The following is a 14,480-nucleotide window of genomic DNA, read 5'->3' on the forward strand; positions in this document are numbered from 1 at the left end:
GAAGCCCTTCCAATCAATCGGAACACGAGACACATTCATGGCCATCTTCAAAACCACACAATATATATATCAACACCAATATCAAATTGTGCTCTCTCCTCCAACCCACACGCACACACAGAACACAGAGCTCTCAAAAACCATCCTCTCCTTCTCTCTCTAGAACTGTAAATCCTCCCCTTTCTCTCTCTAGAAAGCTTTTCACATGAGCACGTGAACTCGGAGACCAGATAACAGAGAGAAGGCAATGGCTTTTCTGCTACCAAATTTCTCTGCTTCCTCCATACTCCTCCAAACCAAACCAAAAGAAAAACCCATTCACCAAATGCTCTCCCAGACAAAACCCAGTTTCTCTTTCTCTCACCTCTCTCCTCTGGCTAGCGTACAGACGCCCACTTTGTTGGAGGGTGCGCAGCTTGACGCCTCCAGCGTTGCGCAGGATAAGCAGCAAAGGGACGATTTTTATGTCAATCTTGGCCTGGCTGTACGGACGCTTCGTGAAGATGTCCCTTTAATTTTCGCCAAGGACCTTAATTATGACATTTATAGGTAATTTTCTCATATGGGTTTCTTGATTTTTCTTTGCTAGTGTTTGGTTTATCAGAATGTTTATACATTCATTGAAATTTTTTGATAGTTTTAGAATTGACAACATTGATTGAATTGTTGTTTGAAATTTGATGATTTTGTAATTGTTCAATATGTTATTGGAAATGTAGAGTTGCATTTGATGGGATTCATTTGTGGAATTTGATGAATTTCAGGGATGATATAACATTTATGGATCCTTTGAACACATTCACTGGCATTGAGAATTACAAATTGATCTTCTGGGCATTGCGATTTCATGGAAAGATTCTGTTCCGCGATATCTCCCTCGAGGTTTATAGGATTTGGCAGCCTTCAGAGAATGTGATACTGATAAGGTGGAACATGAAGGGTGTTCCTCGAGTTCCATGGGAAGCGAAGGGTCAGTTTCAGGGCACCTCGCGGTATAAATTGGACCGAAAGGGCAAAATATATGAACATAAAGTCGATAACTTGGCGTTTAACTTTCCACAGAAGCTCAAACCAGCAGCATCAGTGTTGGATTTAGTGGCAGCATGCCCTGCTAGTCCTAACCTGACATTTCTGTGGGGTCCTGCAGATGCGTACTCATCTTCGTGGTTGGAGTTTTATCGAGCAGTGAGGGGGACTTTGAATCGGGATAGTTACTTGCTACCACAAGATGGTTTGGTTAGCTGATTGAGCTACTTGTGATATTAATCTATACGATAGAATATGTAACGTATATGTACTTGTGCATTACGTTTTGTATTATATGTTGGTAGATAGCAGATAATGGTTTTTGTTGAAGATCACGGTTGTATATACATAGGGAGATCCTGCAGAGTTCAATACATACTTCTTGTGGTGGTGGAGGCAAAGAAGCTAGGGTACATTTTTTGCGCTTATACAGGTCGGAATAATATATATGAAATCTTGTTTCTTTTAGTAAATTTTGTTTTCCATTTATAATGTTCCTTTACATGATCGATTCTGCCTCCTCCATCGCTTCATTATCTGGTCCGGTTGCTGTTATCAGTAGTTTCTTGTCATTGCTAGTCAAACGCACGTATATTCTACTCGGAGTTATGTTTCTCTACACTTGTGACCTTTGTTTCGCTTCTTTACTTCAAGCCTATCAACCATTCGGAAAATGTTCCGCTTGATATCCTCCATCAGGCTTCATTTCTTGACAGAAACGGCTTTCTAACTAACTGCATCTCGGACAAGCCAATTTCGTGCACATTTCAGAGCAGACAAACCTGTTATGGAGTCGAAAATCAGTTTTGATATGTCCAAGGTCTTCCTGCAGTGAAGATCAGACCGTGTAAACAAGTACGAATCATTAAATCAGACCGTGTAACACTAATTAAGAGCTAATTTGGATCTATCAAAGGATAAAGGGAGATAATGATTAATCAACGCAATATGTACCATTAACAAGAAACTAGATTCACACAGCAATAGTAGGTCATAATTTCTTAGCAACAACATGATGTTGTTACACTTCTGTGAGAGAGATCATAACATAAACGCGTGCAACACAACACAACATACGTATGTGACCTTCAAACTTCCCACTCTTGCAGCTTTGTGAAATCTTAAGACCATCTCTGCAACAATCAAACATCGATCACTAAAATTTATTCTGAAGCAAGCACTAGAGAAGGAAACAAAGTTATTTACTTGTCTTTAAAGCAGTACCTGATTTGGGATACTTCATAACGAGTGTGTTTGCAGAGCAGCGGAGTCCAAGCCGGAGTAATCTGCAGGGTGCACCTTGCAACATATAGGGCTGCTGCGCACAGCCATGAGGGCTTGAACCTTAACGGTTCATATTCAACTAAGCACAACTCAATAAGGTAGAATGCCAAGTGTTCAAGCTGAAAAACAGTCCGCAAAGTAACAGACTGTTAGCAACTTTGCTGTTATCTAATCCATATCGAGAAGTAATATCCACTAAACTCTGGCATGGCATGTCAATCTCTTTCTTTCTTAGTAACGGTGTTAATCATTAATCAAAGTTTATGTCTGTTAGAAACTACTGAATACCTTTGTTTCTGACTGAGCAGCCTTGAGAAATCTTAACATGAAGACATATGGAATAGGTGCATTAAGACGAAACTTCGGCTTTTTCAGAAAGGCTTTCTCCTGAAAAGCAAAGACGGTGTTTATTTTAGGACAAGCGAAAAGGGAACTATAGAATGCAGCATTATTCATCTCATAAGATATGCACCAGGACATTTCCAGATTCTAACAAAACAGATATACTGAATTAATCCGAGTCTAATAAAAGCACATACCATTCCAAGCACCTGTACTCTGGTGTATGTCTCAGATGAGATGATAATTAAATCTTTAACCTGTAATTTTTCTTGTTGTAGACAATTAGAAAGAAAATCACGAAAAATGCATACGAGTTGAGATATTGATCTCTGACCTGTAATCCTCTCACTTTTACCGCTCCTGCATTGAAGATGGCCCAAATTTAGAACTTCTTAGCTCAAAATCCAAAATGAAGGAACTATATGAGCAAATGAAAAGGCACCAACATTTTTGTAGAGGCATCACCCCCTACAATCCAAGAAGAGTTGCTTTTGACATTGCTGACATCGGCCAATGCTCTTCTTCCAACATTTGCATTTGCTAAGATAAGGACAACAAAAATTAAAAAAAAGGAACCGATTCAAGATGTGTAACTCCTCAACTTTGTATAAAAAGTAGAGTCTGGTTGAACCTTACCTGCCAAACTACAAAGTATGCCCTTTTGCTTCTCCATACTTTTCAAACCAGCCTTGATAACAAAACAATTTACAGACAGCAGTAAATACATAATTAAAACAAAAACTCCTTATCACAATAAACAAAACTCCATCCCAATCCACCTCATTAGTTACCTTTAAAGCAGCCGTATTCTCCACAGCCGATACTTTGTTAACTGTTGCATAACTCCTGAAATTAAAAGCAGCACACAGATATAATTCCCCCTTACAATCTAGGTAATTGCCAAGAACTTGCAGGAAGTGGGCAGATACGGAGATCTAATACTTTTTGGCCTCTACTTAGCCACATCATTGTACAGGGCTCCCATTCTATTTGAATTGTTAGCACAGTTTACATACAAATAAAAAGCCCAAGATTAAAATTTAAAACTACAATTACCTTAAAACTTGAACACCAACTGTTTAAAATATCGAAAAACAATGTCAGAGGTAAATAAATCACCACCACAAGAACTTAAACCCAGCAGAAGAACCAAGAATTGCGGTTCCACACCTTAGCAGCCAACATTTTGCTTCTCTCTTCGAGTGTCATAGTGCTCTGCCGAGAGAATTTCAATCAATCAAGATAAAATCCGCGAGAAAGCAACTTCCACAAAAGAAACCCAGAATTGTACGAACAATAATTCAAATTTCAAAACGCAGCCCTAATTGAATTGATTTTTTCGAATAAATTCGATTTTTCAAGAATTACATGGAAACGATAGTTTGTCGATAGATTCGCATACCTTAAACGATGTCATTTTGGAGATGTCTTTTGCTCTTCTGGGATTATGATCTTCGGAGATGGAGGAGAATGAGAACAGTCGACCGTTATAGAGGTGACTTGTTAAACCGGCGGTTTTTATTTTCGTGTTTTGAAATGAACACGATTTTACGTTACTACCCTTTCATCGTTTTAATTGGTCAACGATTCCCCTGCTTTCCTCGGTATATATATTTTATTATGCGATTGATAAGTAGAAACTAGAATTTTTATTAATTCTAGATTAGTACATAATTATTTAGTGATCGAGAGAATTCTTTTATTCGATACATAATTTTCAAGTACCATAAACCAAATAGAAAGGAAACCACAAATATACATAATAGTATCAAACATGATAAAACATTCTTCGGAAACGAGTCACTTTTAATGCAATTGCTAGTGCTACATTGTCTTTGATGTTGTCGAAGAATTGAAAATAGGCATACCTCCATGATGTCTTTAAGATTAATGTGCCGCAAACTCCCCAAAAGCCTACAATAAAGCCAAGTACCATGCTGACATAGAACCACAACGCATCATTTCCACCTTCATTCATGTCTTTTGTATCCTTAGATGGGAAAATGTCATCGCCAGGGCACTTAGTTGAGAGAGGAACGCCGCATAACGATGGATTTTCCATATAAATGGAAGAATCATTAAGCGTTTGAAGCTGGTTTCCTGAAGGAATTCTTCCAGACAAGTTGTTGTAAGACAAGTTCAAGTGGTTTAAAAAAGTTAAAGATGACAAGCTTTGAGGAATTTGTCCTGAAAGGTGGTTGTGTGAAAGATCAAGAGTTTCAAGCAAGTGCAAGTTTCCGATGTTGAATGGGATCTTTCACGTTAATTGATTCCTGGATAAGTTCAAGGTACCGAATTGAATGAGGCTACTTATTTCTTCAGGGATTTCACCTTGTAAATTATTTGATGAAAGATCAATGCTCTTTACAAGATTTATAGTCTTGTTGTACACAAGTTCTCTTCCTTTTAGTGTCAGTGTGATTTGCTCAATAGCACCAATAGTGTCTGCATTTAAATCGTCCACCAGCGAAGCCAAATTATCCAGACACTTGGGAATAGTACCTGAAAGGTTGTTGTGACTAAGGTCAAGGATATGAAGATGTCGAAGATTGCACAGTTGCTGGGATAGATGTCCACTAAAAGAGTTGGACCGTAATTGTATCCAGTACAACACGGATACATTTGGTCCTCCTATCCATAGAGGTATGTTACCATATAACTTGTTGTCTCCGAGATCTAGACTTCTCAAAATAGAACAATTTCGCAACGAATTAGGAATTTCACCCCCAAAATTGTTGTTGTTGAGCTTTAATACTTGCAGTGAACTTAATACCCCCAATGAAGTGGGAATATTACCAGAGAGATTGTTCAGACCAACATCTAGAAACCACAGTTTGCTCCCCACATTCCATGCACGAGGCAATTCTCCATAAAATTGATTGCTCCTTAGAGACAAGACTCCCAATTGCTGCATGTTGCAAACGGAGGGAGGAATAGTGCCAGTCAAATGATTCTCAGAAAGTAACAAGGCATCCAAATTGGGCATCATTTGGTCAATATTAGAGGGAATTGGCCCGAAAAATAGATTGCTTTCGAGATCAAGCTTCTGCAAACTTTTAAACAATCCTAAGGAGGCAGGCAGTTGGCTTTCCAGCTCACAATAAGACAAATCTAGGGACTCTAATGCTATATTTGGACAATTCGAGAAACTCCTCCAAAACTCTTCAATACCCCCTTTAAATTCGTTTTGAGAAAGGCTTAAGACCTTTAGCTTGCACAAATTTCCAATGACTTTTGGAAAATTACCATTGAAATGATTCCCAGATATATCAAGTGTTATGAGGCTGGTGAGATTAAAAAGCCAGCTGGGAAATGAAGAACTAAACATATTATCTGACACATCAAGTACCAAAAGTGATGTCAAATTAATGTGTCGCAGTGAGATGAGTGGAATGATTTCAATTCGGCAAAAAGATAAGAGTAACTCTGCTAATGAAGGAAGCATATTAACAGCATACACCCAATTGACTGCTTTGGTGCTAAGATCCACCGATCCGAGATCAAGGTATTTAAGAGAAGAAAGGCGAGACAGCCAATTCAACTTTCTGGAAGTTAAGCCAATATTCCACCCAAGATCAAGAAAATTGAGGCTTGACAGATTACCAAGAGAAGGGGGAATCTCTCCTCCAAATGACGCAGAGGAGAGATTGAGATATTGCAAACTTTTAAGCTCCCCGAAGAAGTTAGGAACTTGAATGCTATAAAAATCATTATTGCTTAGGTCCAGGTAATTTAAATGTTTCAAGCTCAACAGAGAAGCATTTATCTTACCTCCCAAGCGAAACTTTTCATACATGTCCCGCTCTTCATACGGATTCCGGAGGTCCATCTTCACCACATGACCGGTCCGGTTGTTGCATGAAACACCTTTCCATTGACAGCAATCGTGACCTACCCAAGAGGAAAGCCTGCCAGAAGGATCAACAAGATGTTGTTTAAAGATGAGAAGCGCTTGTCTTTCTTTGTCGATGCATGGATTTGTTTTCACACTGCTTGAAAGTGCACCACCGGCCAAACAGAAACAGGTTTTAGTAGTACTCTGCATGTAGGAAGAGGTCAAAAGAACAAGAAGGAAATAGTGAGCAATACTGAGGTGATGGTGGGAATCCATTACCACACACAATTTTCTTTGCTATCTTTGCTGATGATGATGTTTAGCTTCTAAATTTCAGAATTTATAGGAAAAGATTATCGATGTAGGTCAGGGAGTTGAAATGAAAGCCGTCTGATGGAGAAAAGAAAAAAGGGTAACTGAAACGAATGGCGGGTCTTCACAACCCCTTTTACAACTTATCATCCTATTTACTCTTCTTTTCTTGTGGCATAACATTACGAAAACGAATTTAGATATGTTTTATATTTTGTTCGAAGGAAAACGGATATAGATGTGTCAGGTTCAACAAGTTTGGAAGTCCATCGCCTACACCACACTTGCTGGTACTCTCTACTTGGATATGACTGTCGTGTCGTTAATTACAAATTTTCTAAACAATGGAATTGTTATTGACACTCCAAAATCGTCATTGTCACAGAAGTCGGTTTCTCATTTGTTTTTCACTAATGAGAAATACAGAGATTTTTCTATGGAAGGGCTGTGTAGTACCAAATGAAAATGCATGCATGATCCGCGGAAGTCTTGGCACACCAATTAGTCTTTGGTGGAAAATCCATATGCAGCTAAGACTTTGAATTGTGAGTCTTCTCGAGTGTCTGTTAGAGAGCTAGAGAGACATAATTCGAATGTTTGTTCAACAACGCAGTGCAAGTATACTTGTAAACGGAATTTTTTGAAATGTCCAATGAACTTGTACACATCCTTCATTTTGTCATATAAACTAAAATTTTAAGCAATTTGTATACCAATTTCCCGAAATCATTAATCTGTCATCTCGCCATAACTCTATTAAGTTTTCTATCTAAAATAAGTCATCTGCCTCCATTCAATTTGTCATCTCATCCTCACTCCGTTTAATTTGTCATCTCCGCCTAACTGAGGTGATAGTGGTTGTCCATTATTACACACAATTTTCTTTGCTATGCTTTGTTGGAAATGATGTTTTTGTTTCCTACAAATTGTAGACGTAGGTCGGGGAGTTGAAACAAAAGTCGTCTGAAAGAGAAAAGAAAAAAGGGCGGGTCTTCACAACCCATTTTACAAGGTAGCAAGTCCATTGTAGACACAGCTGGGACCTGGAGACTTCGAATTAACGGTCTTCATCAGCTGGGAACTGTTCTCTTCTTGTGGTGTAAAATTATGAAAACGGATTTAGAAATGTTTTATATTTTGTGCCAACGAAAATGGATATAGATGTGTCGGTATGAACAAGTTTGCAAGTCCATCGCCTACTCCTCACTTGCTGGTACTCTACTTGGATATGACTGTCGTGTCGTTATTTACAAATTTTCTAAATAATGGAATTGTTATTAACACTCCAAAATTGTCATTGTCACACTAGTCGCTTTCTTATTTGTTTTTCACTAATAGGAAACACTTATTTTTCTATGGAATTTTCCGAATTCTAATGAAGCCGTGTAGGAGCAGATGATGACGAGTGCATGCTGGAGATGGCTAGCCATGGAAGTGTTGGCCCTCCAATTAGTCTTTGGTGGAAAATCCAAAGTCTGTCGGAGAACAGAAAATATATCATAATTACATTATATTTTTTCAGTTAACATCCCACAATCCAAAGTCTTTGAAAGGGTAATTCTATTAACATCCCACAATCTTATGAATACACCCCATAATTTTATTTTTTCAGTTAAATTTCCATTTTTACCCTGACTTGAATTAAGTTCTAAAGTCCAAAATAAACCCCATCCACCCTCTTATGCTGGTTGCCAACCACCATCGTGTCAGGGCAAAAAATCTCAACCACTCGCCATGCTCTCTCTCTCTCTCTCTCTCTCTCTCTCTCTCTCTCTCTCTCTCTCTCTCTCTCTCTCTCTCTCTCTCTCTCTATATATATATATATATATATATATATCCAATAACCAACCACTTGCCGGTAGGTAATAGGGAATTGGGAGATGGGGTGTGTGAATCAAGAGTGTTGGGCAATTCTCAGTCTGTTAGAGAGCCGGTCTTGGCTGTAAACTTCCGCGACGTGGGAGGTTTATGGCTGTGTTGATATCGATGACGGATACCTCTTATATGGGTGGCCCATGGCCGTCGAGCTAGCTTTTTTGCCGTCATTTGTTTATGGGGATGGGGTGGCTTCAGAAAAATGGAGGACAAAGCTGGAATTTTAAAGGCACATTTTAGATGTGGGGTGTATTCATAAAGATGTGGGGTGTTAATAAAACAACCCTAGTTGAAAATACTTATCTTACAAAGCTTTTTTGGAAAGTGATTTTTACACACAAATTTTAATTTGTCACACACTACTTTTTATTTCTAACCATTAAATTGAATAAATCAAACATAATCAATGGATGTATAAGGGCATCTCCAGTGGAGTCTCTAAATAAGGACAACCACCTTATAAAATGGGTATAAAACAAATATAGGGACAAAATGAATCTCCAATTTATCGGAAAGTGAGTCCCCAAAGTAGAGGGACTCATCAGATACATAGTTGTATGTCTCACATATAGGGATTATATAGAGATGACCTTGAGTGAAAAACGGAACCCACAATCTTAATTGAAGCTTTTAATGTTTTTAATGCTTCTAATTAATTAAAAAATGGTTAATATAAACAAAAAAATGTGCACATTGAGTGGAAAACGGGACTCACAATCTTAATTGAAGATTTTAATACTTTTAATTAATTAAAAAAATGTTAACATAAGCAAAAAATGTGCACCTAATCAAATTATCACATAAAATCATAAAAACTTCAAATTTAGAGATTCTATTATAAGGATTCTATCATTGAAGACAATATTTCTTTAGGGTCACAAATATTTCCTTTTAAGTCCTTAAATGAGTACTCAAAAGTGGTGATGAGAATACCTAAATATGGACCTTCATTGGAGATACTGTGTGCATTTATTATTTTTATTTTTTCTTCCTTGATTTTATTCCAAAATTAGGAAATAGCTTCTGAAAAACTGATTTTCACACTTTTTTTGTCATCTATACTTTTGTTGGATAGATTCGTAGAAGGAAGCTTACCTTAAACGACGTCATTTTGGAAATATCTCTTGCTCTTATCGGATTCTGATCTCCAGAGATGGAGGGGAATGAGAACAGTTGACCGTTGTAGAGGTCTGAGTCACCTTGTTAAATCGGCGGTCTTTATTTTTGTTTTTTTTGAAATAAACACGATTTTACGTTACTACCCCTTTCCTCATTTTCTTTGGTCAACGATACCCCCTGCTTTCCTCAGTATATATATATATATATATATAGATTTTATTATATGATTTATAAGCACAAACTAGAATTTTAAATTAATTCCAAGTTAATACATAAATGTTTGTGGGAACATTTATTGAAAGATAGAATTCTTTTATTCAATACAAAAGTTCCAAGAAGTACCTTAAACCAAATAGAAAGGAAACCACAAATATACATAGTACAATCAAACATTAGAAAACATTATTCGGAAACGAGCCACTTTCAATGCAAATGCTAGTGCCATCTTGTCTTTGATGTAGTCGAAGAATTGAAATTAGGCATACCTCCATGTTGTTTTTAAGATCAACGTGCCACACATGCCTCAAAAGCCTACGATGAACCAAGTACTACACTAACATAAAACCACAACTTATCATCATTTCTCACTTCATTCTTGTCCCTTCCATCCTTAGCTCACACACAGAAGGTCATGAACACATTCATGTAACCTTGTTAAAAAATAAAGCACAAAAAACCTCTTTAACGCCAATTCAACATCAAATTAAAAGAAAATACCGAGTCCTTTCTTTCAAATTAACATCATCCAACAGCAAGCTCAATCTTTACATTCAAAATTACAATTTCTGTCGAGCCATCAAAATTGTTATCCAGCCACAGCTACATGCGAAAACTGCCATTACGAGCCACTTTCGCAACCAACTTGGTCTCAATCTATAGCAGCATTGCCAATTTGCCAGAAGATATTAAGCTATAGTAAGTTAATTACAACTATATCAACAACCTCTGCACTTCCACAGAAGGAAGTAAATCACTTACCTAAATTGGCCCTAACCCTAAAGCTAAAGTATATCAACAACCTCTACACTTTACGAGCCACGGTCCTCTGCTTGGTCGCGTGCTGTACTACTTTTTCCTCTACAGGAAGCCCCTTCTTCCTTCTTACCGCGTTAATTAGTTTCCTCGCAGTATTGGGAAGCACACTAGAACCGTCACCAAACTCCTCAAGTTCTTCTTCTGTTTTCGGTACAAAAGAAAGGATCCTCTAGAAGTGCTTCCCAGTGACTAAGCACAAGAAGAGCACTTGCAGCACCAGCAGTCTGTCTTCTAAGCTCATCCGCAAAACCAAAGCTTTCAGGAACTGTATGAGCAAATGAAAAGGTACCAACATTATTTTAGAGGCATCACCCCCTACAATCCAAGAAGAGTTGCTTTTGACATTGCTGACATCGGCCAATGCTCTTCTTCCCACATTTTTATTTGCTAAGATAAGGACAACAAAAATTTGAAAAAGGAACTGGTTCAAGATGTGTAACACAACTTTGCATAACAAGTACAGTCTGGTTCAACCTTACACGCCGAACTACAAAGTATGCCTTTTCGCTTCTTCATACTTTTCAAACCAGCCTTGATAACAAAACAATTTACAGATAGAAAGCAGTAAATATATAATTAAAACAAAAACTGCTTATCACAAGAAATAACACTCCATCCCAATCCCCCTTAAAACAAGCAGTGGAATATGAATGTCGTCGGTTACCTTTAAAGCAGCTGTATTCTCCAGAGTCGATACTTTGTTAACTGCTGCATTACTCCTGAAATAAAAGCAGCACACAGATATAATTCCCCTTACAATCTAGGTAATTGCCAAGAACTTGCAGGAAGTGGGCAGATACGGCTAATATCTATTACTTTTAGGCCTCTACTTAGCTACATCATTGTAATACAAATCCCAAGATTTAAATTCTGGAATGAAGGCTTAGTTGATTTCAGTTCTAAAACAACTAAGACGTTGATTAAAACCATAACATTCGATAATTGAAATGAAATTGCACAAATTTAAAACTAAAATTACCTGATCCCGCCATCAGCTTTGGCAGTGTCACTTTCTGTGTAAACCTTAAAGCTTGAGCCACCAACTGTTTAAAATATTGAAAAAGAACGTCAAAAGTCAATAAATCACCACCATAAGAAGTTTAAACCAGCAGAAGAGCCAATAATTTCTAGAAAAACCGAGAGAATTTCAATCAATCAAGACAAAATTCACGAGAAAGCAACTTCCACAAAAGAAACCCATAATTAGACGACAGTAATTCAAATTTAAAAACGCAGCCCTAGTTGAATTTGATTGTTTGAAGAAATTCGATTTTTCAAGAGGTACATGGAGACGACAGATTGTTGGATAGATTCATAGAAGCAAGCGTACCTTAAACGACGTCATTTTGGAGATATCTCTTGCTCTTCTCGGATTCTGACGGAAAGGACTGAGAACAGTCCACCGTTGCAGAGGTCTGACACATCTTGTTAAATCAGCGGTTTTTATATATTTTCGCTTTTTGAAAGACTCATCCAATTCTCTTATTTCTACAACATATTAATATTTTACCCATCATAAAAAATTAATAACTAAAAGCGTTATTTTCTCATCGACCATTATTTCTAAAATAACCTCTAATGTTTCCTTAATTGTTATGATCCTAGCTGCACCAGAACCTCCTCCCACCTCCATAGAAAACAAAAACCTTTGACACATACTTGGCGGCATCTCTTTTGGAAAGAGAGAGAAACGGAAGGGGGGACGAAGAGAGCATAGGGGACAAAGAGAGAGAAATACGGGGAGATTGCTCCAATACAAAGGCAGATTGCTCCAAACCGATTTAGTCCAATTGGAATTGGGTATTTTTTCGATTTTAAAATTTGAGTTGTCGTCGTTGTTTGTCTGTGAGGAAGAGAAAGAGAGGGTATAGGAGGTAGTACCGAAATTGAAAGTGTCATCTCCAGGGCACTTAGTTGAGAGAGGAACACCACATAGCGATGGATTTCCCATATAAATGGACGAAAAATTGAGTGTTTGAAGCCGGTTTCCCTAAGGAATTCTCCCAGACAAGTTGTTGTAAGACAAGTTCAAGTGGTTTAAAAATGTTAAAGATGACAAGCTTTGAGGAATCTATCCTGAAAGGTGGTTGTGTGAGAGATCAAGAGTTTCGAGCAAATGCAAGTTTCCGATCTTGGAGGGGATCTTTCCAGTCAATTGATTCCTGGACAATTTCAAGGTACCCAATAGAATGAGGCTACTTATTTCTTCAGGGATTTCACCTTGTAAATTATTTGATGAAAGATCAATGCTCTTTACAAGATCTAAAGTCTTGTTGTACACAAGTTTGCTTCCTTTTAGCGTCAATGTGGCTTGCTCAATAAAACTAGTAAAGTTTATAGATGAAGCATTGACAAGTGAAGCCAAATTATCCAAACACTTAGGAATAGTACCTGAAATATATGTCCACTAAAATAGTTGAACCGTAATCGTATCCGATACAACACGGATACATTTGGTCCTCCTATCCATAGAGGTATGTTACCATATAACTTGTTGTCTCCAAGATCTAGACTTATCAAAATAGAACAATTTTGCAACGAATCAGGAATTTCACTGCCAAAATTGTTGTTGTTAAGCTTTAATATTTGCAGTGAACTTAATACCCCCAATGAAGTGGGAATATTACCAGAGAGATTGTTCATACTAACATCTAGAAACCCCAGTTTGCTCCCCACACTCCATGCATGAGGCAATTCTCCATAAATCTGATTACTCCTTAGAGACAAGACTTCCAATTGCTGCATGTTGCAAACAGAGGGAGGAATAGTGCCAGTCAAATGATTCTCAGAAAGTAACAAGGTTTTCAAATTGGGCATCATTTGGTCAATATTGGAGGGAATTGGCCCGAAAAATAGATTACTTTCAAGATCATGGTAAATGGCATTAGTGGACCACCAAAGTGGGAGTGGGCCCTCCAATTGATTATGACTCAAATCAAGATACTCTAATTTTGGAAATTTCAAATAGGATGGAAGGTTTCCACGAAATTGGTTGTAAGACAAGTCTAGTCGGATGAGCTGGGCATAATTCTTCAATAGCCATTCCTCTGGTATGGAATCCGAGATTTCATTACCACTAAGAGTGACGTCGCCCAGTTCAGTTTGTGATTGAAGCCATACCCCAAAATCAGGACCACACTACAAAATTAAACGTCATTAGCGAGGGTCAAATGCTGTCGGAAAAGGTAATTTGCCGTCACAAATACTTATTTCCGACAGGAAAAAGCCCTCACTGGGCGTCGGAAATTGCTCCATCGGAAATACTTTTTTCTCGACCAGCCGTCGAAAATGCTTCATTTCCAAGGCATGAGGCTCGTCGTTACTAGTTATCTTTCCGTCGGAAATGAATTTTCAAAATGACAAAATTATTTTATTTTCGACATGTCAATATGGTCGCAAATACTTATATGCCCGTTGAATATACTTTCTAAACGACGACATCTCTTTTTTCCAATGATTTTTTATGACCAAAACATTGTGTCAAAAAATGTTTTTCCAATAGTAAAATGTTATTTGCAAGAGTATATAATCGTCGCAATTACCATTACTAACAATTAAGAATTGTCAAAAATATGCATAAAAACATATTTATGAGGGTCAAGAGGCGTTGGAATTATATATGGGCGATTATCCTATTTGTCGGTAAAAAACA

The 14,480-nt window shown here is 37.6% G+C and overlaps 2 protein-coding genes and 1 long non-coding RNA gene across 11 annotated transcripts in view; 1 reads left to right on the forward strand and 2 right to left on the reverse strand.

Moving 5' to 3' along the window:
* Nucleotides 1-1,499, forward strand: LOC114824960 (uncharacterized). The gene is made up of 2 exons (XM_029102862.2): nucleotides 1-549; nucleotides 765-1,499. The coding sequence occupies exons 1-2, from the start codon at nucleotides 248-250 to the stop codon at nucleotides 1,243-1,245; spliced, it is 783 nt and encodes a 260-aa protein (XP_028958695.1). The 5' UTR covers nucleotides 1-247; the 3' UTR covers nucleotides 1,246-1,499.
* The window catches only part of LOC103409080 (putative cyclin-B3-1), a 26,114-nt gene continuing 13,100 nt past the window's right edge, over nucleotides 1,467-14,480 (reverse strand). Inside the window, exons 1-10 of one of the 9 annotated variants that reach the window (XR_011580695.1) lie at nucleotides 12,159-12,299; nucleotides 11,808-11,871; nucleotides 11,493-11,547; nucleotides 3,289-3,340; nucleotides 3,099-3,192; nucleotides 2,850-3,012; nucleotides 2,599-2,697; nucleotides 2,251-2,429; nucleotides 1,981-2,159; nucleotides 1,467-1,852 (exon numbers count right to left, since the gene is read on the reverse strand). Coding sequence is in view for 4 of the 9 variants with exons in the window: in XM_070821238.1 (XP_070677339.1) it covers nucleotides 1,753-1,808; nucleotides 2,104-2,159; nucleotides 2,251-2,429; nucleotides 2,599-2,697; nucleotides 2,850-3,012; nucleotides 3,099-3,192; nucleotides 3,289-3,340; nucleotides 11,493-11,547 (754 nt within the window). In the remaining 5 variants the exon portion in view is untranslated. Of the gene's footprint in view, nucleotides 1,853-1,980; nucleotides 2,160-2,250; nucleotides 2,430-2,598; nucleotides 2,698-2,849; nucleotides 3,013-3,098; nucleotides 3,193-3,288; nucleotides 3,341-3,443; nucleotides 3,499-3,708; nucleotides 3,868-4,054; nucleotides 4,195-11,492; nucleotides 11,548-11,807; nucleotides 11,872-12,158; nucleotides 12,300-14,480 lie in introns of those variants that run through there. The other 8 variants (XR_011580697.1, XR_011580696.1, XR_011580693.1 and 5 more) reach the window with 8 other exon arrangements.
* Nucleotides 10,881-11,374, reverse strand: LOC139195765 (uncharacterized). The gene is made up of 2 exons (XR_011580699.1): nucleotides 11,303-11,374; nucleotides 10,881-11,093 (listed from the first exon to the last, which is right to left on the reverse strand). It is a non-coding gene; the product is annotated as an uncharacterized lncRNA (long non-coding RNA).

This window comes from Malus domestica, chromosome 05 (genome assembly GCF_042453785.1).
Source record: "Malus domestica chromosome 05, GDT2T_hap1".
In the NCBI taxonomy this organism is placed as follows: domain Eukaryota; kingdom Viridiplantae; phylum Streptophyta; class Magnoliopsida; order Rosales; family Rosaceae; genus Malus; species Malus domestica.